This window comes from Scomber japonicus, chromosome 12 (assembly GCF_027409825.1).
Source record: "Scomber japonicus isolate fScoJap1 chromosome 12, fScoJap1.pri, whole genome shotgun sequence".
In the NCBI taxonomy this organism is placed as follows: Eukaryota; Metazoa; Chordata; class Actinopteri; order Scombriformes; family Scombridae; genus Scomber; species Scomber japonicus.
In genome coordinates, this window is record NC_070589.1 from 5,775,117 (window position 1) to 5,800,572 (window position 25,456).

The following is a 25,456-nucleotide window of genomic DNA, read 5'->3' on the forward strand; positions in this document are numbered from 1 at the left end:
CTGGCATTTTGCCATGTGTGTACATACACATTCACTGTGCAATAAGCTTCCATCTCAAATGAGATATTAGATCAAATAGAAAAAACACAAGGGGGGTCCCAGCACTAAAACTGTGCGATCCAATGTTAAATCTGAAAAATGTAAGAGATAAAGCATGCAAATCAATCAATCAGAACTTGTACAGCACCTTTCATACAGGTTAGTGCTTCACAAATGACAGACAAGTCAACAATATGACAGAACAAACTTAAACAGTAAAACAATTTGAGACTCATGCACACAATAAATACAAATGATGAAAAATGTAATAGACAACTAAAAGACTTGTGCCTGTCCTGTGATTCATACATTGCATCGTGAAGTGTTTTAAAACAAGTAAAAGAATCAAATCTATAGCCTACTGAAAGACAACCAATGTAAAGACTTTAAAACAGTTTAAAACAGGTGTGATGTGGGAGAAGACTGTCAAACACATCATTTGGATTTTGATAAGCAGCCTAAATTGTAATCAATTAATCCATTTTGTGTTGCTTTTATAGCTCCCCATTAGTATCACAGCTTGGAGCATCCATCCATCCATCCATCCATCCATCCATCCACCCATTCATTCATTCATTCATTCATTCATGCATGCATTCATTCATTCATGCATGCATTCATTCATTCATTCATTCATCTCCAGTCTGCTGGTGTAGTTTTACATTGTTACCACTAGAAGACGTCAGAGCTCTGGTGTAGCCTATTAGAAATGTATTACAGATGTTAAGTAGCCAGGAGTATTAGCTAATGAGTTGCAGGTCAAAAGATGTCTGAAATTCTGAAATTGGTTTAAGTAAATAAAACACAACAGTTTAAATGACTATATTTCAATGAGAAGCATGATCACTCATTTCTGTACAATTTGGAACTTGGAAATATACTCAATCATTTAAACAGTAGCCTATAGTAAGGTTTCCTTACAGCTGTAATGTGTTGCAATGATTGCACACACAACAAGAGGAGGCTATTAATAGTTATAAGATCAATATATAGGATTCAATAACAGAAACAAGCTGACTTTTCTGAGGCTGGAAGAGACAAACAGTCAGTCATGGGTTCTAGATTAATACCTGCAGGTAATGAATAGACAGACTATGTAAAAACAAAAACAAACAAAAAAACTGAGAATCTATTAAAACTGAATGGGCAAAAACTAACAATAATAAACAAAAATATTTAAAAGTAGCCTCGTTGTTGGAAATGTATCAGAAAGCTCTAGACTCATAGCTAGGCATGATTTATTTTTAAATGATAATGTACACATATATTTGTAGTATAGTGTAGCAATTCAACAACTTATTTATTTCATATTTAAAAACACAACAGCTCTGTCAACATGGTAGATTGACTGACTCAAATGACATCACTAAAATTGAGAAGAAATACCTTTTTTTTTTTAAATATAGGCTTAATTAAATACGTTTTCTTTTCTCTTTATAGGTTATATGAAGGGTTATTAAACACATAAAAGCTGAAACAAAGCGTCCACATTATGTGAAGAATGGAGGTCCTGTAGTGTGTGTGAGCGGGAGGCGTCGCCACATCAGAAGGGGGTCGAAAATGGGAGGAGGAAGGAGGGCAGAGGGAGAGAGGAGTGAGGAGGGGAGCGGAGGTAAAGGGGAGGGGAAGTGCTGTCGGTCCATGACATGAATGAACCATGTTCGGGAACGGAGGCTTAGCTCTCCCGGTTTGCTCCTTTCTCCTGCTACACCTCCCGGTTCTCCCGCTAACCAACAACTGGTCCGTTAAGGTAAGTAGCTCGCAGAGTAGCGGTTTGTTGACGCGCTGTTTGTCCGCTGCTCCGGAGCTCAAAGCGGGACTGGAGTTAGTTTGCTCCAACGGAGAGTAGTTCACTTCATAAGTCTGTCACTTTCATTCTGCCCTGCTTGTCGTCAATGCACTGTCTTATTAGTTTCCACCTTAAACTAATAACTGAAGTCGCTCTTCGCTTCGGCTAACGTTTCATTAACACGGCGCTGATGTGTGAAGTCGTTTCAGTCTCCAGAGTAGTTTAAGCTTCGACCAGCCATTTAACCACAGTGTCACCGTCTGTGTGAAGGTAAGCTAACCGTTACCAGTGACACTGCTGCTTGTCGGCCAACCTCCACGAAAAGTTCAGACTTGGTTGAGTTAGCGCCATAGGGATGCTTCTACATGCATGTTGCGGTAAGGAATGAACGGTAAGAGCTTGTAAAACGACTTTCTAACAAGTGTTAATATTAGACTCATAAACAAGGTAGCAGTGAAATGACATAATGATGTAAATAAGACTTGCTTTTTGGTGCACCCATTCTTAAAAAAACACTTTATAGTGAAGTCCCCCCCCCCCCCCCACTCCCATTTAGCTCCAAACAAACCACATCAAATGGACGTGACCTCTTTGAATGTGTGGTTTATCTTAGTCAGCAGACTTAAACATTTTGTGAGGGGTGGTTGGGACTGTCATACACCCCCTCCCCCCCATTCAATTTTCCAGTTTGTTTATGAGGGTGTAGCTAAAAACAGCAGCTTTGTTGAATTTGACCACTTCTGTTGGCAATTCTTGCTACTATATAAATGTTTTGGAGGTCAGACAGCTGGTCACAGATGCAGATTGTGTGAATGGCAGGTTCATTTAAGATCCAGTGTTATAACTAATTTTCCCATTGTGTTAACAGCAAAAAAAAAAAATCATTTTCATGTGATTCAGACATTATAATATCTGGATTAATTTAGGTAATATGGCAAATAAGCTCCATCTGACAGTGACTCACTGAGATACTACGATAAGTGTGAATTAACAGCATCACACTGAAAGAATTCCATGAGCAGTGATATATTCAGTTATAGTTCTGGTCCACTACAGTAACTCTTTTGTTGAATTTTACCCACTTTAATCACTTCTAAAGTCACTATTTTAAACTATGCAGCTCCTTGTTGTTGAAAAAAATTGTATAGATGCAAAAATGAGTGGATTAATGAATTATTTGCCGGGTATTCATTAATCACCAACTATTCTGATAGTCAGTTTGAGCCATTTTTAAAGAAAAGTGGTAAAAGATCACAGATTCTAGCTTCTCCAATGTGATTTTTTTGGTCTCTTTGGATTAATAGATGATGAAAATAATTGTTAGTTTAAAATGTATCTTTCTCCATATGGCCTGGTACAGTTTCTGTGATTCAGTCATTCAGTGTGTCAAATAAACATGTTGAGTCCAGTCTCACAGATCACAGAAAACACCTCTGCCTTTAACGTCAGGGAGTTACATCACCGACTGACCATTTGGCCACCGGGCTAAATGACCAGCTAACAGATTGATGTGCTGGCCTCCACAGTCCAACCGTGTAAAGAAGACAACACAGTGACAGACAGACAGCAGCCAGCCAGCCTATCAGGGTGTTTTGAGGTTTCATGGTTGAAACTCTTAGCAGATGCATTACCAAAGGCTACCCAAACAATTGTTTGCAGACATTATTTCTAAGCTGTAGTAACCGCCAGCACTCGCAGTCCTTCTTTTTTTTTTTTTTTATAAACCGCAAACACTACACACATGAAAAGGCTGAACATTCATGCCCCAGAGATAGCTGACAAAATGCCTCATATTTGTCTGCTTAGCAGTTAGAGTTGATCATTTATTCCTGCCAATGAAAATAAAAACTCACACTGTGTAGTAGAACTTAAAAGAGCGCTGGCTTTCTGGATGTGACGCTGATTTTTTGTAGATGAATTTGACAACACATGAAATTGATGGCAGAAATTTAAAAAAAGAAAATTTTGTAGCACCAACAACTGGCATGACATCTAATAACCCTCTTTTTTTGGCTATTGAAAGATATTGTCTTCCAACAGCGCTAAAGCAGTCTTTGCACATTATAACACACAAACATAATGCACCATAGCAACAGTGAGGTCATGTTTTCTATTTAAAGCTTTAAATTCATTGCGGTAACATCGCTTAGTTTGACATAGCAGTCGTTATAGAGAGACGAATTGCTTAATTCAGCTGCATGTAATGGCTGTTTATTAGGCAACAAGCTAAACATATTGTAAAATAAAGCATGTTCACATTCCCATGTGTTCATATTTGTTGGTATCAGCTGGACTGCTCTGCACGCATCCAATTTGTTTAGAATCCAGCTTTGATCTATTTGAGCTGTTTTCTTTATGTGAAAGATCTTTGGAACATCAGCGATTCATAAACAACATTATAAATGGTCGCGTTGATTTCGATCATAAATGTAAACATACCACTGTAAGTTATTCCAGCATGAAGAAGGAATGGAATACAGTTATAGGAATATGGTACACATTACAGGAAATAAAGAAAGAAAGAGTGTCCTGTGTCAAAAGGCGCGACCACATCCTCGTTTGACCTCAAACCCCGAAATTTAGCTCGGAAACACAAACCTGTTTTTCACGGGATGTTTCCAATCCAACAGCCAATTTCACAGGTAATTTCCAGCCCCTCATTTAGTCACTGAACCAAGAAGAAGCACTGGCACTGATGCTATGAGTCATCCCAAACATAAACTTGTGTTCTTTTGAAATCATATCTTGACCCACTGTCTTCCATGAAACACTGATTGCCGTAGTTTGATAGTAAGCAACCATTACTGTCTGTTTTCATCTCACAATACTCACACATATCCAAACACACACACATTATGGTAGCGTGTGTGCATGTGTTGAATTAGCCAGAGGGCCAATCTGACAGAGTAAGGAGCCTGTGTAGGCTTGTTAGGACCCTGCTAAGACAACACAGTAGTGGGACTTTGAGCCTTGGTGTGTGTGTGTGTGTGTGTGTGTGTGTGTGTGTGTGTGTGTGTGTGTGTGTGTGTGTGTGTGTGTCAGTTGAAGGACTAAAGAAACCCACCAACTTCAGACTGGACTCACTGAAAGCACATCATGTCTTTCTGATGCATGGCAAGCCAAGCTTCTTGAATTTTGCATTAGATTCATTTAAGGACAAAAATAGTGTTCAAAATATTGGTGGATCACCTTTAAATCAAGCCTATTACATTTATTGAGAAGAAATAGTGCATTTCTTGGTAAAAAAAAAATGGTGCAATTCTTGGGAGGAACTGGTGCATTTATTTTGAGGAAATAGTGCATTTAGTGGGAGAAAATAGTGCAATTCTTGAGAGGAAATAGCACAAGGGATTGGGAGAAATCAGTACATATATAGGTAGGAAATGGCACATTAATTAGTAGGAAATAGTGCATTTATTGTTAGAAAAAAGTGCATTTCTTGTGAAGAAATAGTGTATTGCTTGTGTGGAAATAGTATATTTCTTGAGAGGAAACAGGAAGGAATTATTGAGAGGAAATAGTGCATTTATTGGGAGGAAATAGTGCAATTCTTGAGAGGAAATCGCACATTAATTAGTAGGAAATGGTGCATTTATTGTGAGAAAAAGTGCATTTCTTGGAAATAGTGGAAGAAATAGTGTGTTGCTTGCGTGGAAATAGTACATTTCTTGAGAGGAAATAGGAAGGAGTTATTGGGACTGTTTTGATTAGTGAGTTAATCCACATTGGGTGCTCAAGTGAGTATTTCTGGCAGCAGGATGATGTGTGTTGGATTGAGTCAAAATAAACTGTGTTCATGGTAATGAATCCAGTGTAACAATGTGACTCACTGATGTGTTTTAATTGTTTTTGGACAATGCTGGAGGAATAAGCCATATCCATCGTTGAATACAGACACAATACTTATTATTAAATTAAGAATTGTTGAATTGCCAGACGAAAGCCACCAATACTGGAAAACTTCAAGAAATTGAAATCCACTGTTTCCAATGAGAAGAAAAAGTGCTGAATAGTTTCAAAGAGCACAAAGCTGTTTCCACAAGCCAACAACAGAGTAGGCTTGTAGTTGTAATTGCATGAATATTCAAATATTGTGTCAGAGAATGATATAAAGTGATTATTCACGTAGTACATGAACTGGAAGACTACCTCCGAAAGGAATTAGCTGAACCTAAATACACCATCTGTCTCCCTGCATGTACTGTAAACAGAGCCAGTGTTTAGAGTGACTGGGTGGCAGTACAGAGGGGACCCTGCTCAAAGGGGGGGGAGAAAAAAAAACATCCTTCTGACATCATTTACAGAAAAATCTTCAAATCTGGACTACAGAAACATATTTTTATGAGTGACAAAGGTTTATACTGAACCCGTAGAGCAAATATTATGTTTTAGCTCGTTACGGGATTGAACGGTTAATCATTTCTGTGTCAAAATTGGGATTTGAAAGAGTGGAGTTTTCAAGGGTCAGCTGACTTTTTCAAGGCTGTCGTGCCAACTTGTCAACAGCACAGATGTGGTGAATTAACATGAGACTCATAATTCCACGAGTCGGCCAAACTATGAAATCAAAGGCTGAATCCAAACGTCCGCCCTCTGGACTTGAGTTGTATGTAATGCGACAAGCTCACCATCATCACGTCAAGTGTGCGAGGACGCCTGGTCACAAGAGGATAAAATGTGGACTAAAGACCTTCAGTGTTTCCATGGAGATAAATTAAAATTCCTGATCTCAATTCAGATTTTTTTTTTTTTAATGAACTCTGGTTTTGACATACGTATCTGCTGATTTCCTGTCAATAAATGTGATGAAAACAGCAGATTTTCCCTTTAGATGAGCTGCTAAACACTAATATTATATTCACACATAGTAGATGGACACAAACCAACTTTACCTAATCTAGTATAGCAGATTATAATAAACACTGTGTTATTTACACTTTGTTAAAATGTATTCCTCAAGACAGAAACACACCACTGTATTGTTTTGATATTAGAAAAGACAGAGCGTGTAGTGTGTTTATACGAGGCGGACACATCCCATTATTTTCAGTCAGTTAGTTGGCGTTCAGCATCTACTCATCACCTCGAGGATTCAGCGCTGCCGTGAAGTAGTAGCAGCGCTCCCTCTCTGTGAAGTTTGGAGCTGTCGTATGCGTTCCCATGTTCATGCGTGTGTGTGTGTGTTTATGTGTGTGTGCGGTGTGTGTCTGCCAGGACAGAAGTGAAGGGAGGGTGGAGCAGCATAACATCCATCTACAATCACACAGCCATGGAAGTCCCAGTGTCAAACAGACGCACAGCAACAAGGTAGTATAAACACAGACACACTCTCACACACACACACACACACACACACACACTTGTTATGACAGTTTTACTTATATAAATGTAATGTGTGCACAAATCATGATTTTGTATCCATAAAGGAACATGATTCAGAGTTCTTGTTTAACACAGTTCTCACAAAGACTTACTGGTTGCTGTAATCATTCCTCCACTCCATGCTGGGAATGAGGTAAAAGGTAAAGGTAAACTTTATTGATCCCCCTAAGGGGAAATTCAAAATTGACACAACAGTATCCCTGTTAAAATGCCCTGTACAGGTCAGCTGAAGCCACTGACTCTTCAGCTGTGTGTTAGTCACACAAATCAAAATAGTATATTTCAGATTTTTCTGATTTTACAGTACAAATCCCCCTTTTCTGTTTCCCAGCATAGTGATTCCTCACTAAGCTGTGGCAGATGGACTGTACTTAAATAGCACTACTTTTTCTTCTTTTCTTTTTTTACCACTCAAAGTACTATTACACTCCATACTACATTCACACACATTCATACACTGATGTCAGGAGCTACCACACAGAGTACCAACCTGCTTATCTGGAGGAAGCTTCAGATACAATCATACACTGTTGGTGCAGCCATCAGGAGCAATCTGGGTTGATGACCTCATTATGATTACAAATCAAAATCTTATAGTCCAGTTTTAATTTCAGTATAAGCTGCAATGAAGACAATCTATTACCTCTGTTTACATTTAGTTTGCAGATGGTAAAGATTACAGTTATTTGAAGGAGTTAAACAAGCAAGGGTAAGGTGGAGCATGATATAGAGAGGTGGATCAATGCAGACTGTGAATAGCTGCAGTGAAAAGTGAGCTCAATCTGGAGCAGGCAGGGACAGAAGGGCTCAGCAATTTGTATACAGCCTCAAAGTCATCTCACGTCGTTCCCCTAAATGACACCTTTTTAGATTTTTACTGACTGTTTGTCCTGTGTGTATCTTCATCCAGGAGGAGGTGTTTCAGTGGTGGGGGGAGTGGTCCAGCTGGTCATCCTGTTCCAGAAGCTGTGGAGGAGGTGTGAGGAGTCAGGAGAGGCACTGTCTCATTCAGAGGTAGTGTGTGTGTGTGTGTGTGTGTGTGTGTGTAAAAGAGATTCTCCAAAAACAGATGCATAGATGGATTTTTAATGTAATTAGACTGTGTGAATTTTGGTTTGTTTTTTTTAACAATCTTGGAGTTAAAGATATGATTTTGTGCTTCAAAGTAAAGAATAGAAAGAATATGCATTCAGAAACATAAAGGTATGTACACCAGAATAGCACAATTTGGAGGAGTGAGGAAAGAAATGGTTCTGTGTGTGTGTGTGTGTTGTAGTGGTTGCGTGTGTGTGTGTGTGTGTGTGTGTGTGTGTGTGTGTGTGTCTGCAGCCAGCCATCTTGTTACCTTTGACCTCCCCCCCTGTCAGACTTGCGGAAGTTTCTGTCAACCAAGATTAACGCCACTCTGCCCTCAGTGCTTGCTCTCTGCTGTCTCTCCCTCCTCCTCCTCTTCCTCCTCCTCCTCTTCCTCCTCCTCCTCACCCCTCCTTCGCCATTCTGTCTACTGTCTTTGTTTCTCTCCTCTCTGCCCCCTTTTCCTTTTCCTTTCTTTTTCTTTTTACCTTTTATCCTCTCAATCTTTTTCTCCACACTCATTGCCTCCTCTTTCTTTCTACTCTCCTTCGCTTCCTCTGCTTTTCTCCTCTCCTCCTTTCTCTCCTCTCCCTCTCTCTCTCTCTCTCCTGTCCTCCCCTCATCACCTTCTACCAATTAGATGTGACACTCTCACATAGTGACCTCCCGCTCACCTCTTCCTGCTGTCTCTCCTACTTTACCATCTAAACATTGTAGGAGGATGGGCTGAAGAAAGAGAGACACAGATAGATAGACAGAGGAGGTGTGTGTGTGTGTGTGTGTGTGTGTGTGTGTGTGTGTGTGTGTGTGTGTGTGTGTGTGTGTGTGTGTGTGTGTGTGTGTGTGTGTGTGTGTGTGTGTGTGTGTGTGTGTGTGTGTGTGTGGGGGGGGGTGGGGGGGTGCAGTTAACATGGTAATGAAAGACAGATGCATTAACTCCACGTTGGGAATTGTGTGGGTCCTCCCCAGTACACACACACACACACACACACACACACACACACACACACACACACACACACACATACACACACAGAATCAGAATCATGTTAACCATACACTACAGCACTTTCTTCATACAACTGTGGCAGACACATGTTGCTCGTTGCAAAATTGTGCAAGCCGCCGTAGCGCAGAGACAACCCCAACATGTTGCTGTTGTTCAGAGTCAGCCAACAATGACCGCATTTCAATTTGATGTGAATACATAAAGATGTGTATTTGGTAGCACGCGTGTAACCACAACCACACTGGAAAACTAAACACAGGAGCAGCAGCAGGTATGATATTTATATGGAGTGACATTTATTCGTGTGAAGATTTCAACATGTCTCACAATATCCATTCATGAACTATAAAAGTATCAGGCCCACAGTACCACACCTACATCATTAGTTGATATATATGTAGCGGTCAATTATTTAAACTTTTTTCCAGTTTAAGTTTCAGATTTTTTTTAACCACATTTTCATATTTTGCCATCACCTTTTGGCTTTGTGTCATGCTGTTAATGTCTAGTTTAAAATATGCAAAAAACCCAATGTAAAGTATGTCCTGACAACTCATCCAGATTGTGGATGCCATTCACAGTATATATCCTGGCATATGTGTGATACAAGGAAAAGTAGAGCTGGCACGATTATGGCAAAAATCAAAATCCCGATTAATAGAACTTTTAACTTCGATTACGATTAATGAACGATTATCTCCACCCTTGAAGAATAGTTATGTATTTTAAATGTTCTTGTTACTGCGCCTCCTTTCTTTCTTCTCTCAACCCCAATTGATCAAGGCAGATGATGCCCACCTAGAGTCCAGCTCTGCTTTTATTCCCGTTAAAGAGGAGTTTTTCCTCACCACTGTCGCCAAGTGCTTGCTCATGTGGGAACGTTGGGGCTCTTTAAATTAAATTAAAGAGTACGGTCTAGACCTGCTCTGTGTGTAACGTATCATTGAGATACCTTTTGTGGGGATTTGTTGCTATATAAATAGCGATTGAAAATTAATTGTTTTGGCTACTTGGGGGCAGCAGAATAAGAACACAATGTATGGTGTGTTTACATGCACGGAAGAATCTTATTTTGGAACCATTTCTTTTATTTACACCATCAAACATTATTGCAGTGGCACAGTACAACACTTCCTGATTTTATTTAGTGTGTGTGTGTGTATGTGTGTGTGTGTGTGTGTGTGTGTGTGTGTGTGTTCATGTGGCTGCAGGTTTTCATTCCAACCAAGCAGGAGCACACCAGGCTTGACTCATTTAATCAACTCATCTCAGTCTTCAAACAGTTGATGGTTGAATCTCTCTGCTCTTGATTGGTTGGAACAAAAACCTGCAAACACATGGACCTTTACGGAGTAGTTTGGACATGCCTCCTGTGGATGAATTCAGGTTACTAATCTGTTACCCCAATAATGGAAATCAAATATGTGCATACATGAAATTTAGAGAAACCGAATTACCCCAGTAATCTTTTTTAAGGGCATGACAAATATTGACATACTCTCACCATATAAAGTTGAACTTGTGAACATCCAGCAGACTCAAAGTAGCAGCATCTTTTTAAATTTGCTGAAAACTTCTGAAAAGTGTGTGAAAAAGGAAAGACGTGCTGCTTCTGCCTTACTTGGAAACACTGAGTTCTTTGTGAAGTTCCCAACAGAAAGAAAGTAAAGTTTAGGACAGACTGAAGTGATGGTAATAAAGTCAGTAGGTAGCATTAGTATTAACCAGAATGAGAGGTGCTTTAAATGTGTCCTATGAATTTCTGCCAAGTGTCTGAGAGTCACATTTAAGTACTGTTTGCAGATAGCAGCAGCTCTAGCTTCTCATTACACACACAAACTCACTTTTCATCGTCAGCACTAAAATGTGTGTTTATTCTACAAAGAAATAGGAAAGGGTGAGTTGTCACTTGAACTGTGTGTGGGCTTGAAGGACTTGTCTACCAGAGGAGAGGAGTTTGGAAAAAGGTGGTTGTGTGGTTGGTAATATTTCTCCGCTCTGTTTTAACACATTTCCAAACAGTCACAAAGATTCCACTCCACAAGTGACAGCCCACAGGATAAAATTATATTTGACACTCTTTTATTCATTCACCTCCATCTGCAAAATTACAACTTTGTTTGTCCTTTTTAGTAATTTGTAGAAAGTCATACATGCTTTTATATTTTCTACACTCGATTATTGCAACTCCTGCCTGAGTCAGAAGCAACTGTCACGTCTACAACTGGTTCAAAATTCAGCTGCCAGGCTTTAAATGAGCCACATTACACCTGTTTAGCCTCATTGCATTGCCTTTTTTGCATTTTAGTGTTGATTATAACATTTTTACTACTTACTTTTAAGGCCCAATTTGGACTAATCCCAGAATTTATAACAGACCTCTTAACGCTCTATGAGCCTGTAGGTGATCTTAGATTTTCTAATCAATTACTACTCATTGTTCCCAGATCCAACTTTGTGAGCAGAGGGGTTCAAGTTTTTGCCATCAGGGCCCCCAAACTCTGGAATGGACATTAGACTGTTTACATTAGTCCTGTCACAATAATTACATCATTGACTTATCATACAATAACCACATATTTATCAGCATCATCATGTCTATATATGGACTTATGATACATGGACATGACATTGATCATTATTATGACCTCAGTATCACCACACTTCACATTAGCAGCTAAGAGGCTATTCATGTCTCATTGGCTAAACAAGTAGTGTCCTCCATTCCTCACTGTGTACGTCCTGAGTGGAGACTGAAGGAGAATTAAAGGGAAATAACTCTGTCCCCAACCATAATGACAGCGCCCACTCTCCAATCCCACCCCCCACCCCCCTTTGCATTATTATACTATTATATTATCATTATATCAGTGGTATAAAATGATCTTCAAATGACAATAATATCATTTATCTCGATCATTTCTGAGACAATATATCGTCTAATAAAAGTAGTTCTTGTGACAGATCTAGCTTATATCAGTGTCAACATTTAAAAAACAGTTAAAAACCTAAAACCTTGTAATATATACGTGTGTGTGTGTATGTGTATACTTTTATTATTATTATATCTACATATTTATGTTTTCTGTGTATAAGTATCAGTTTTTACCAGTTTAAAGGATTTACCACATTGTTTTAATAGATTTTATTTTACTTATTTGATATTTAATATTCTGTTACCTCAAGTAATGTGATTCAAACTGGTTTAGAATATAAAATAAACGTGTTATTTATACATCACTTCTCTCTTGTATATGGATGAAGAAATGTGAGGCATTTGGTTGTAAAGTCTTAGTGCCAAAATGAAAATATACTGTAATTTAGTGCTTGTCCATCTTAAAGGTCAACCATATTGTATTGTGTCCCTCTCAGGCTTTCCACCACCCACAATGTAAACAGCTCATACTGTGTCGGCTCTCCTAAACAATACCAGCTCTGTCCAAACCAGGTATGACACTATATTAACCACAACTATAGAATAATGAGGTTCAACTGAAGTCCAACTCAAAGTATGCTTTTGTGTGTCGTTCTGTACACATGTGTTTTTGTTTGTTTTTTTTAGCCCTGTCCCAGCCCCAGTCTTAGCTTCAAACAACACCAGTGTTCCCAATTCAATTCTAAAGCCATTGGAAGAAGATACTATCAGTGGATACCTCTGTACCCAGGTATGATATCGGCAGCACAGCCTGTTTTATAAAATAAAAAATTGTGTGTTTGTGCGTGATGGGCAAGTCCATTCAGAGCTTAATAAGCAGAAGAACAAGTGAGAACAGGTGTAATATGCTGATTGCGCTGCAGCATTCTGAATGAGCTGCAAACACCCAGCACTTTTCTGAGGTTAGGCTTAGCTTTAATAAGTCTCTCCAGGTTTGGTTTTGATAGGCAGCCTCTTTGTGTCTTTACCTTTAAGGTAAAAATGTTGTCAAAGGGGCATCATCTGATAATACTACTGATCATATGGGCTGCTTGGGTTACATTTGGGTGAAACACATTTTAGTCCACAACATATTAAAGTGAATATTTTTTATGTCTGTCATCAAGCAACACCAAATGATTTTTTGGAACTAGTAGTATAAGCTTCACTATTCCATTTAAATCAATTTTATTTATATAGCATCAAATCACAACAAAAGGTATCTCAGTCACTTTTTATATAAAGCAGGTCTAGACTGTACTGTTTAATTTAATTTAAAGAGACCCAAACAAGGCAAGGCAAGAAAAACCTCCCCTTTAAAAGGAAGAAACCTGAAGCAGAACCAGGCTCTATGTGGGCGCCTATCTGTCTAGACTGGCTGGAGTTAAGAGAGAAAGAAGGAGAAATCTAATGTTGTCATGTCAGCAGATTAGAGTCTTTTTAGTGGTAGTGGTAGCTAGAGGTAAGTTTGGGCAATATTCAATTCAAATTTCACATCACTGGTTATTCAACACCAACAGCTGCGGTACAAGGAGTACCTGCACACATTTACACATCATATGTTCCTATGTGCTGCCAAATGTCATTAATGCAATCATGTGGTGGGAGAGCTGATTTTTTTATTTAGACGGTGTTAAAAAAAGAAATTTCACAGAAGCTGATAAACATGTTGTTACTTCATCTTTTTCTCACTTTATGTCCCGTGTAGCTGATTACATCAGCATCTCCAATAAGCCGTGTGACCTGCAGTGTACGACCATCAGCGGAGAGCGACAGCTTCTAGTTCCCGCCCACGACGGCACCTTCTGCCGTGATACCAAATACAATGGTGTCTGTATAGAGGGGATATGTCAGGTAACCCACTCAAGAAAAAAAAAATCTATTATCCATTACATTTCCTCAATATCAGATGGAATAAATCATATTTTTTACAGGCATATGTAAAGTAAATGAAGGAGAATTGACAGGTTAGATGGATAAGTAAGTAAGTGATTTGGGTGTGTGTTCTCCTGCAGCCTGTAGGATGTGACGGGGAGCTGTACAGCAGTAAGACAGTAGACAGATGTGGTGTATGTGGAGGAAATGGGACATCATGCCAGCGTATCTCTGGATCATACAGGAAGGCACTCGCACAGTTAGGTAACACACACACAAACACACATGTAGACAGACAAGTCATCTGGCGTTCAAAAACACATAGATCCGCATTGTCTTTCCTCTGAGCTCTTTATCACGGCCGTCAGCAGCCCCATTTCAATATTTCACCTTAAAAGGACCCGATTTTCACATCTTTTTGTGTCTAAGTGACTAATGGGGACAAGAGTTGTTGAATTTGGTCCATTATTGAGCGAGAGCGCCGCAATGTACGCCCACTAAAGTGCTTTTTGTTGTCACTGACAGGCTCAGATTGTTATTATAAGTGTCTGCCAACATTGTGGAACAGAAGAAAAGAGAAATAAAACATTTTTCTTTATTTTTGAACGCATGAGTCACTTAGACACTAAAAGGTGGGTTGCACAATACCGAAAGTTTCCCTTTAATTCATCTTCATGACATGTTTGTTTCTGAAAGTCTTGCAGAGCAGTTAAACACATCATAAATTGCAGTTGTTAGGTAGAAAGGTGCATCACACTGAACACCTCATCAAGACAGTTTATCTTAGCTGGGATGGGGATCTGGGCAGAGAATGGGGTAAAATTGCTCCTTTTCTGGAGAGGTTGATGTATGTTGCTGCTGGGAAATAGAACAGTGTCATATGAGTTAAATGAGCAAATAAACGTTTTATTATTGTGTAATGCAAACAGCTGTATTCCCAGCCTGCATGGGCTTACTGCACACCACAAAGTCTAACAAGCCAGGACCACAGTACACTGTCAAACAGTAGTAGAAATTAAAGCTACAATATAACTAAGGTATCTTCAGACCATCACTGAGTAGTAAATCCAATCTAAATAATTATTAACCAAACTATCTCACTTTCTTTTCCAGGCTTTTGAGATAAATTCAGCAGACGTAAACACATTAAAATGAAACAGCCATTCCAGTTTTTGCTCATCTGAACTCTGTAGGTTTCACGGAACAGGAACTCTATTAAGTCATCACGATTTGAAGAGTGCAAAAGAAAATTGGACTCGCCCACCACGTCAACCAAATTATTAACTTATATTTTATTTGACCTCAAAAGACCATTGAGGTAAGGCCTTCGAACAGCTGTAGTGGTGGTAAAGACTCTTATTTTAAGATTTTTTTGAGTGTATGGTGCATTGCAAAAGAATATTTTTCCTATTTCAGTTCAGACTAATGGAGTGTTGAGCAACAACAGCATTCTGTGATCAACTACCAATATTATGTGACTTCAGGGTTAAAAGAGATGAAATATAAAAAAATACAAAAATTCTGTTTGGTCATCCTGGTTATTGTTGCAGACGGGTAAAGTTGTATTAAAATCGCCATAATGTTCTATCCTAATACATTCTGCAAGTGGTTCAATACAGAAAGCAAAATTAACTCTAACTCTGAGTATACATAGCTTATTACACATAGCTTTCAACCAGTTTATGAAAGTAGCATGTAAGCCAAAATTCCTTAAAGTTTCAAATAAATGAGGCCATAGGACTCAAAATGTCATTCCCACAGGGAGATTCTGCTTCTGAGCTGTCTCTATAATATTTAGTGTTGGTCTCACATTATCAACAAGCTGTCTTTTACTAATGAATCCGGTTTGATCTGGATTTATTAGTTGTGGTATAATGTATCAGTGCTACTATACTATAGTACATCATGACTGGATTCTACTGCTGGTGAAAGGTTTTCTGTGACGCGGAAGATGAAAGAGTTTTTCGTCGTGTTGCCACTTCATGACTGTGAGCTCACAACAGATCCGTGGCTGTGATTAAAGTAGGCGTTCTTGTTCTCAGGCTACGTGTTCATCACCAACATCCCAGCTGGAGCCACAGACATTCAGATCATAGAGAGACACAAGACTGAGAACATCCTGGGTGAGAACCTCCACCTTCCATGATGGAATGTTTTTATGTGGAAATGTCTATTACAAACAAACTACAAGTAGAGGAATGGGGAGTTTTTGAATATGACTGCCACTGTTTTGGACACTGGCCCTGATGTTTCCCCGTCTTATCCAGCCCTGTCAGACGAAGCGGGACATTTCTTCTTCAATGGAAACACCGTGTTTGATCATCCTCAGAACTTCAGAGTGGCGGGAACAGTGTTTAAATACCGACGTCCAAGCAGCGTGTTCTCTGACGGGCTGGAGTACATCATCGCTCAGGGACCCACGCAGCAAGGCCTGAATGTCATGGTAGTCCATACACACACACACACACATACAGGTCCAGCATACATATCCAGCACCAAGTGGTTGAATATCTTTATCTTTGTGTATGTAGTACTACAACCTAAATGGAAAGCTCCCCCACATCACCTACGAGTACACCATCCCGCTCAAGTCTCATGACATCACTGCTGCGGAAGGCATCACCACGGGCCCCTCGCACTCCCATCTCAACCACACCTATAACAATGTAAATGAGAATAACGCCAAGGGGGATCAAGCCAGGTCAAACCACAGCAGAGGCAGTGTGCATCAGTATAACAGGCAGCTTGGAGCTGAAGACCAATCAGATGTTCAACTGCAGGAAGAAGAAGAAGAAGAAGAAGAAGAAGAGGAGGAAGAGGAGGAGGAAGTAGTGGTGTGGGAAATCCGGACGCCGAGCCCTCCTCCACCAGCAGCCATGTTGGTGTACAGACCGGCTGATGTCACCGGACGTGTGTTCAGTCACAATGACGTGGAGGAGCGGGGACCTCCAGCAGCACCCGGATACAGTGAGTGACACATTGAGTCTGAGCATGTTTAAAATAGATTCATATATTACTGCGTTATTGTTTGCTTGCAGCAGGATAGCATTGTCAGTCTGTCCATTTGTTTAACTATTCCAGAGAGGTTTTGTGGTGCACTCTTAGGTCTGATTCCACACCTATGAACAGGTTAGCTGATGCTGGATACTGGATATCAGCATTTGACAGTTTGAAAAATATGCTGTATCAGCTTTCTGACATAACATCATTATTTTTGATACCAATTCCTTACCTTTGTTCTTTTTAAAGACCTGTGAGCAAGATATGTGCTGAGCAGGACATTTACAGTTGAAAAATGAACTTGTCAGTGCTCCCTGGTGGACAGTCTAGGTGATGAGGATGCTACTTCTAAAGTACTTCAAAGATATCTTTGGTGTTTCTGCCCTGCAATACCACGACTACCTTTTATGTTACTGTTGAACTGGTGTATACGCCAAAAAGTTCCAGGAGCAATGGAACCAGAGGAACTGATCTCAGGAGCTGAACTATGATTCCTGTTAAGTTTCCACTACAAGTAGAGATCCATGAAGGAGGCAGATTCTACTGCAGCATTAGAAACACAGTATTCACACATGAAGAAAGAGCCAGGAGAATCACCCTGTTGTTCTTTTTACTGTCACAGTAATTGTCACCTTATCGTACAATAACGTAATTATCAATATCATCATGTGTATATATGGACTTATGATACATGGACATGACCTTTTTTTTTTACCTCCATTATTGATAATTTTTTGACCTCAGTATTGCCACCCTTCACATTAGAAGCTAAGAGGCTATTCATGTCTCATTGGTTAAGTGAGTAGTGTCCTCTGAGTGGAGACTGCACAAGAATTAAAGGTAAATAACTCTGTCCCCAAACACTCTCCAATCCCAACCCCCGCCCCTCTTGCATTATTATGCTATTATATTATCATTATATCAGTGGTATAAAATGATCTTCAAATGACAATAATATAATTTATCAAGACAAGATTATTTCTGAGACAATATATCGTCCTGTAAAAGTAGTTATTGTGACAGGCGTAGCTGTTCTTCGTATCTACTGTTGTTTGGTTATTTATTATGTATTTATTTCTGCATAAACCAATGAGAATCAGACAAAGTGACAGATTTGTGAAAGTAAAAAAAAAAAAAAAAATGGTGTGATGCCACGAATACTTTCAGATACTAATTACTTTCCAGACACTTGTCTTGAAGTATTTAACAATGTATTTGTCTGTTCATTAAAGTGAGTTCCTCCAACTCCATTGACGAGCCTTCCACTGCTGATGACAACACGCTGGTCATCTCTTTCCCAGGTAGGAAAGACAAATGATGCTTCTGTCTATAGAGCGATAAAACGTTTTAAAATAACACATGATGGACATAAAATTGTAGTGTTTTTGTTTTTTATGCTTGGAATATGATGCTTTAATACACAGGGGGAATCTCAATTTTAACAATAATATTTTGCAGTCAGAAAGTTTTATTGAAGATCACATGAAGAGTTATGGCACTTTTCTGATTTTGGGGTTGTACAGTATTGTGACTCAGCACCACTACTTACTAGTTTGGGATAAGCCACAATATGGAAAACCCTCCACACAAAGGGATTGGATTGGAATGATGTGGATGGAATGAGAAAAAAAATACTGACTCAGCAAGATTTAGCAGCTCAAAGCTACTGTTGTTTTTCTGCTGACTTCTGACCTCCATCATCATAATAATCACAACCAGACATATAGAAAATATGAGTTTAATTACTCTTAAAAAGAGAAATGAATATGTAGTATTATCAAAAAAAGTCTACATTCTCTTATGTCTGTCCATTCACAGGAAGTCAGAGCGTTCATTCTGCAGCACTACCAGAGGACACCGCCTACCTGCTGCTGGAGGATCTGCAACACAACCAGACACACTCCCTCACGCAGTCAAACACACACTCTGTCAAACACACGCTCGCTGATCCACACTCACAAGCAGAAACACATGCTGAAACTCTCCCCCACACGGACACACGATTGGATACGCACCCAGATACGCTGGCGGCGACCGACACACACGCCGTCCCACGCAAAGAAACAGACGGCGACTCACACACGGCTGTCCTGGTGCAGCTGCAACAGGTGTCTGCAGTCCAGGCAGCCAACACAGAGAGGTATGAGAGAACAGCTGTGGAATAGATATTTAACTTGAAGGCCTCTGTGATGCTGGAAGATATAATTCAGCACACATTAATGACTGTGTAGAAGGCCGCCTGTGGGTTTTTAGTTGTTACCCTCCATTTAATACGACTTTCCTCTTCGTCAGCATTATTGTGCTTTTATAAAATGAAGTAGAAAATATCAGCTTTCTGTGTGTTTGTGTTTCCCTCCAGCAATGACTTTGATGTTGGTCTGGAGCCTGACATTAGTCTGGCAGATATGTATCGCTGGAAGGTTTCTGCTTATGCTCCATGCAGCACGACCTGTACCACAGGTAAAAACACACACACACACACACACACGCACAGCAAGCATGTGCAACAGTAACATAATAATGGAAAACACTACCAAAGGAAATAAAACTAACTCAAATATTAAGGTTTTTTAATAAAAGCGTTAAAAGCTGACTGAGCAAAATCAGAGCTGTGCGAGCATTTTTCTTATGACAGGACTTGAAATGATTTGAACTGGATGTTTTAAATTGTATGCAACTTCAACATGTTTGTAATGAATGAAAGTGGTACTATGTTATCTATCATTGTCCCCATCAAATGAATTGCATTGAAAAGAAACTCATATTTATTCTATTTGAGTTAGTGATAATTCTAAAAAAAAAAAAAAAGCAATACTTACATTACATCACTTATTCAAATAGGTTTAATGTTGCAATAATAACATAATACATGTATCTAATTAATGAAACTTAATACAGGTTAAATGAACTGTCTATGCATAATACATAATAATAACTTTATTTATATAGTACCTTTCAAAACAAAGTTACAAGGTTCTTTACAGTAAACAGTAAATTATTAGAAAAAATATAAACAATGTACAATAATTAAATAACACAACAAATACCAACAGTTAAGAAAAAGCCATATGATAAAAGAAGAGATTTAAAAGATGACACTGTGTTCCTGCCTGAAATCTCCAGGCAGAGAGCTGAGGGGCCCGAACAGCAAAGGCCCGGTCCCCTCTAGTAACATGTTGAGATTTTGGAACCATCAGTAGAACCATCAGTTATTTATTCCTTCAACTCTTTTTCTCATTTTCTTTGATATGAAGAGAGGATGGATGTGGATTTTAATGCAGCCTGGTATTGGTTGTATTGTCTTATACCAGGACAACATCACAGCCGTCCTAACCTACCAGGATTACATTGCACAGCACATGGATTTGATGTTCGTTCTACTGTATGTCTGCTCTCTGTGATCATAGCCGTGTGTGTGTGTGTGTGTGTGTGTGTGTGTGTGTGTGTGTGTGTGTGTGTGTGTGTGTGTGTGTGTGTGTGTGTGTGTGTGTGTGTGTGTGTGTGTGTGTGTGTGTGTGTGTGTGTATTGGCAGGTATCACCACTAGCTACGCCCTGTGTGTCCGCTACGATGGGACTGAAGTTGATGACAGTTACTGTGACTCTCTAACCAGACCTGAGCCCACACATGAGTTCTGCACTGGAAAGGAATGTCCTCCAAGGTACTGTACTATCCTCAATGATTGCAGGCTCAGGTCAAAATCTGACATTCTCTGAATATATTAAATCAGTTTTTTAAGAAACAGTTTTACTAATATCACGATATATGTATGGTTTTGGATCGCCTGGCATTAACATACAGTATTGTGTAAAAGTCTTAGGTCACCATTAGATTAGTTGTTTTAGCAATGCTATAATGACCATATGTCATTATGTCTATTTATTAGAATAAACAGGAAATGTGTATGCAGTATTAAAACAGCTTCTATAGGCTAAAGTGGTAAGTATTTAATGTGACCATAGCAGGAACCAGGATCTCTGAAACCTAAATGGAATGGAACCCTGATTAATGTCATTGCTAACATCTGGATTTGACTATTTCATGTCAAAATGCTGCAGTGAAAAAGGTGAGTTCCATCAGGTTTGAGCATTACATACACATGCTGTTGAACTCATTAGAAGCTTGCTAATATGTATAAGAGCAACTTTCAATCACATCATTCCATTCAAAATGCAGAAATCACAGAATCTGACATAATATCACCTGGACAGAGAAATAAATAAAAGACAGCCTAAATGTAAAGAAAGTGCTGAAAGAAGCCTGCTAGAATATACCTTCAGGACAGTCTCCCCAATAGAGTTCAACATATGCTCAGTGCCAAAGGAAGTCACACTAAATACTGACCTTTGCCTGTAGAAGCCATTTTGTTCTGAAAATTAATTTAGTGTATATATTTCCTGTATTGTCTGTTTGTATCTTAATAAAGAGACATGAAACTGAAGCATGCCCATCAAGGACTCTAATGGAAATATGTCATTAATGCAGGAAGTGGTGGTTGAGCAAATGGAGATAGGCACAGATGGTTGCAGTAGTCTGAACAGTTACAGTAGCTTGCACATGTATATTAGTTCTTGAAACAGACATTGTTATTAGCTCTTTAGCACTAAAACCAAATCTGGTGCTTGTCTGACTGATGTAATAACTATGAGCAGCTGTTTGACCACCTCATGGAAGTGATGTAAGTAGCAATGTTAATGTCAGGTAGAAACAAGGCCAAAAGAAGCTGTCTTGTCTGTATTTTTGTACTTCTGTCTGGCTTTGGTTTAAACAATGTTGCTATTATTTGTAGCTTGTGTAGCTCTTGTCTAGAACAGAATTAAGATGGTTTGTAAGTGTTTTTTATAATGTACTATTAGTGAATCACACAGACCTGCAACATATAATCTTATTCTTTTTGTCATGTGTAGTCTTGAAAGTTTAGTCTTCAATAATAGTATTTAAAAACCAAACAATAATTTCACATTGGTGGTTTTTACATCAGCATTGAGATTGTCTGCAGACTTCACCACCTGCACCATCTCACCACTGTCTCTTCAGATGGGAGACCAGCGGTTGGAGTGAGTGCTCTCGAACCTGTGGCGAGGGCTTTCAGTACAGGACCGTGCGCTGCTGGAAGATGCTGTCACCCGGTCTCGACTCGTCCGTCTACGACTCGCTGTGTCTGTCACATGACCTTCACAAACCAGCCAATAGAAAAGTCTGCGTGGGTCAGAGCTGCGGACCCCAGTGGGAGGTCTCAGAGTGGTCAGAGGTAATACGGGAATGATGTTGAAATGATGCCAATCCATCAATCTGTCAATTTTCTAGCAGCTTTCATACAAGTTAATGTAGTTCAAAGTGTTTCATAGTTGATTGACAAGCTGATAATAAGACAGAACAGAAGTGTAGACTGAGGACAACATAAAATATATAGAAAAGGAACAAAAACTAACAACAAATTACAAAGAAAAACACAAACATTTGAGACTAGTGCACACAAGAGAAAACAAGGGGGAAAAAAGTCTAAAATTAAAGTACAATAAATAAGAGAAAATAAAAAATAAGAGTGTAAGAGAAAAATATATATAACTCTAACTTTTAGAGTTAAAGTGTAAAATAGAAAAGACAAGAAACAGATAAAATAAAGCAGAATCAAATTCTAAAACATCAAAATGAATAATAGAATAAAAATATGTAAATGGGTTATCATGGTAATGTTTAGATTTTAATAACATCTTTAAGTTTGATGTCTTAAACGTCATATTGATCTGCTTTTAAAACAAAGCAGTGAAGTGTGTGAAAGTATTTGACATTCTTTGCAGTGACCGTTGTTGCTGTTATTATTAACACACACAAACAGAATAAAAATGAATGTGTATTTTTCACAGACTGACATAAAAATCCAATGTTAAACTAAACTAACACTTCTGATGGTTTATTATGCAGAATCTTGTGAGAAATTGTCCTTAGAAACTGTTTGAAAAAGACAGGCACTTTCAAAATATACTTGGCAGGTGATTGGATGAAACATCTGTCTATCACCAGCTGGAGTTGAATCCTGACAAGATTCTTGCATGATCTCATGATGCTGTGATCTTGAAACCTATAACTTTAGAAGAATTACAAATGTTTGCATCACTCATCTAGTCATAGTGTTTGGTGCAGTAGAGAAAGCAGAAGAACCCAAATGTCCTCTGAAACTGGCTCCACAAACTCCTCAAGGGGAACAAAAAGCACTGTCAAGCCAACTGGGATATTCAATTCTTCCAGCCTATCCAGAGTCTCTTTCCAGTCAGTTGTGCCCATAACACCAACAAAGGAAGACAGCCAGTAGGCATCCTCACAAGGTGGCTGCTCTCTCATCGTTTTAAAGTGGTAACTCAATACTGAGGTTCTCCACAGTAACTGAACCTCGCCTCATTTTGGCTGCTTGTATGACAGCATTACTTCATACTGTAGCTGTCTCTTGACTATCCTATTCTAGTACAAAGCCTGCATTATTACACCAAGGTCCAAAACAGCTGGATCTGCACTGCTCAGTAAGCACTACTTCCAGGCCTGGCTCTGGAGGTCTTGTATTCTTTACATTAACTGCATGGTCCTCTCTTAGAAGAATGACAGATACATGTAAATATAATGCTATCAAGAATGATTGGGATGAAATTAAGACAATATAGACATGAAGGCAAGGCATGAAGGTGTGTGTGTGTGTATGTGTGTGTGTTAGTGCTCGGCACGTTGTGGCTCTCGAGGCGTTCGGACTCGGGAGGTCCGTTGCTCCATGGACATGAAGCTGTGTAACAAGTCCTCTCAGCCAATAGAAAATCAGGAATGCGAAGGCCCGCCCTGCGACAGACGATGGACAGTTTCTGATTGGGGACCTGTGAGTTTTTATGACACGCCCCCTCACATATAAATACACTCAGCTTCAGCATGGTGCCCATGTGAATGGTGAAAAATGATCATATAAGTATAACCTCATTATTAAAATGTGTGTGTGTGTGTGTTTGTCAGTGCTCAGGTGTTTGTGGAGAGGGGAGGATGATGCGTGCAGTGACCTGTCGATCATCAGGTGGGGTAGTGATGTCAGAAGAGCAGTGCGATCAGTCATTGCGCCCGTTGGCCATCTACCCCTGCGGTGACAGAGACTGCGCCCCCCACTGGGTCGAACAGGAATGGCAACAGGTAAACATGTAAAGAAGGGTCTTACTGGACATGTGTGGCTGGTTTGGGGATTGTATTTAAAATAAAAGACAACCCACAAATTTAAACTATATGAAGTTCATTTGATCTCCTTGTCTCGTGTGTGTGTGTGTGTTTGTGTGTGTGTCAGTGTAATGCTACATGTGGGCGTGGTGTGCGCCAGCGTCAGGTGGTGTGTGCCGGCCTGGAAGGTGGTGTGTTTAAAGAGTTTCCAGACAGCAGCTGTTCTCAAAGCAACAAACCAGAGACCAGCTCCTCCTGCTTTCAGAGACCCTGTTCCAAATGGTTCACCACGTCCTGGTCTCAGGTATCAGTCTGTTTGTGTGTTTACCTATACTCATATCAGGGACTGCTTATTGTCTCTGATGTTACTGTGGATTTCTTGGGTTTTCTTGCACTATACCAATCAATTCTACAAGTTGATGCAGAAGTCTGATTTTTAACCCTCTGGGACACAACACTAGTCCATCTTAAATTGTAAGTCCAGCTTTAATTGAACTTTCTCAGTCTGAATATCAGTCAAATCAGACTATTGTTTCCCCCTTATACCCCCTCAGTGCAGTAAGACCTGTGGGAGTGGTGTCCAGGTTCGTGAAGTGAAGTGTTACCAGGGGGAGGAGCTGGTAACCAGGGGCCACAGCTGCGACTCTGCCCTCAAGCCAGAAGCCAGACAGAGCTGTGAAATCCAGAGGTGTCCTACAGAAGCTCCAGGTACAACAACAACTTATTTACTGCACAGGTGATGCAACGGTACAGCTCACTTTCAGCTCCATTAGTGAAAGAGAAATGAACTTGATTGCCCCAAGCGTTTTCCTGTGGTGCCCTGATGAATTAAGAGAACCATTCCAACATGCTTCTGACTTTTCGTGGCTTTTGTTTGTTTCATCCAGCAGCAGCTCCAGCAGCATCAGTAGCAGTAGACGACTCGTGCCAAGACAAGCCAACAGCCAACTGTGCCTTGGTTCTAAAGGTGAAACTGTGCTCCCATTGGTACTATAGAAAGGCCTGCTGCCAATCCTGTAGGGCACCGAGACCCTGAAGTCTTAACTTTCTTAACCTCAGCCCCCGAACACCAACCACTGGTACCGAAGGTCACTCTACATTCATATTGGTGCTACACGAAAGCCAGCTGCTAGCAATGTAAGACCTTTGGACATCAACGTTAACCTTATTACTGTTACTCCTTTCACTGA

General features: G+C 39.7%; 1 protein-coding gene across 1 annotated transcript; it reads left to right on the forward strand.

The window, feature by feature from the left end:
* Positions 1-1,696: 1,696 nt before the first annotated feature.
* si:ch211-267e7.3 (ADAMTS-like protein 2) lies at positions 1,697-25,456 on the forward strand. The gene is made up of 19 exons (XM_053330628.1): positions 1,697-1,789; positions 8,121-8,224; positions 12,666-12,741; positions 12,856-12,958; positions 13,916-14,061; positions 14,223-14,346; positions 16,125-16,205; positions 16,350-16,525; positions 16,614-17,049; positions 18,315-18,383; positions 18,901-19,222; positions 19,442-19,542; positions 20,616-20,742; positions 22,119-22,332; positions 23,788-23,943; positions 24,075-24,245; positions 24,394-24,570; positions 24,821-24,974; positions 25,178-25,456. Exons 1-19 carry the CDS (start codon positions 1,697-1,699, stop codon positions 25,300-25,302), a joined length of 2,955 nt encoding a protein of 984 aa, XP_053186603.1. The 3' UTR covers positions 25,303-25,456.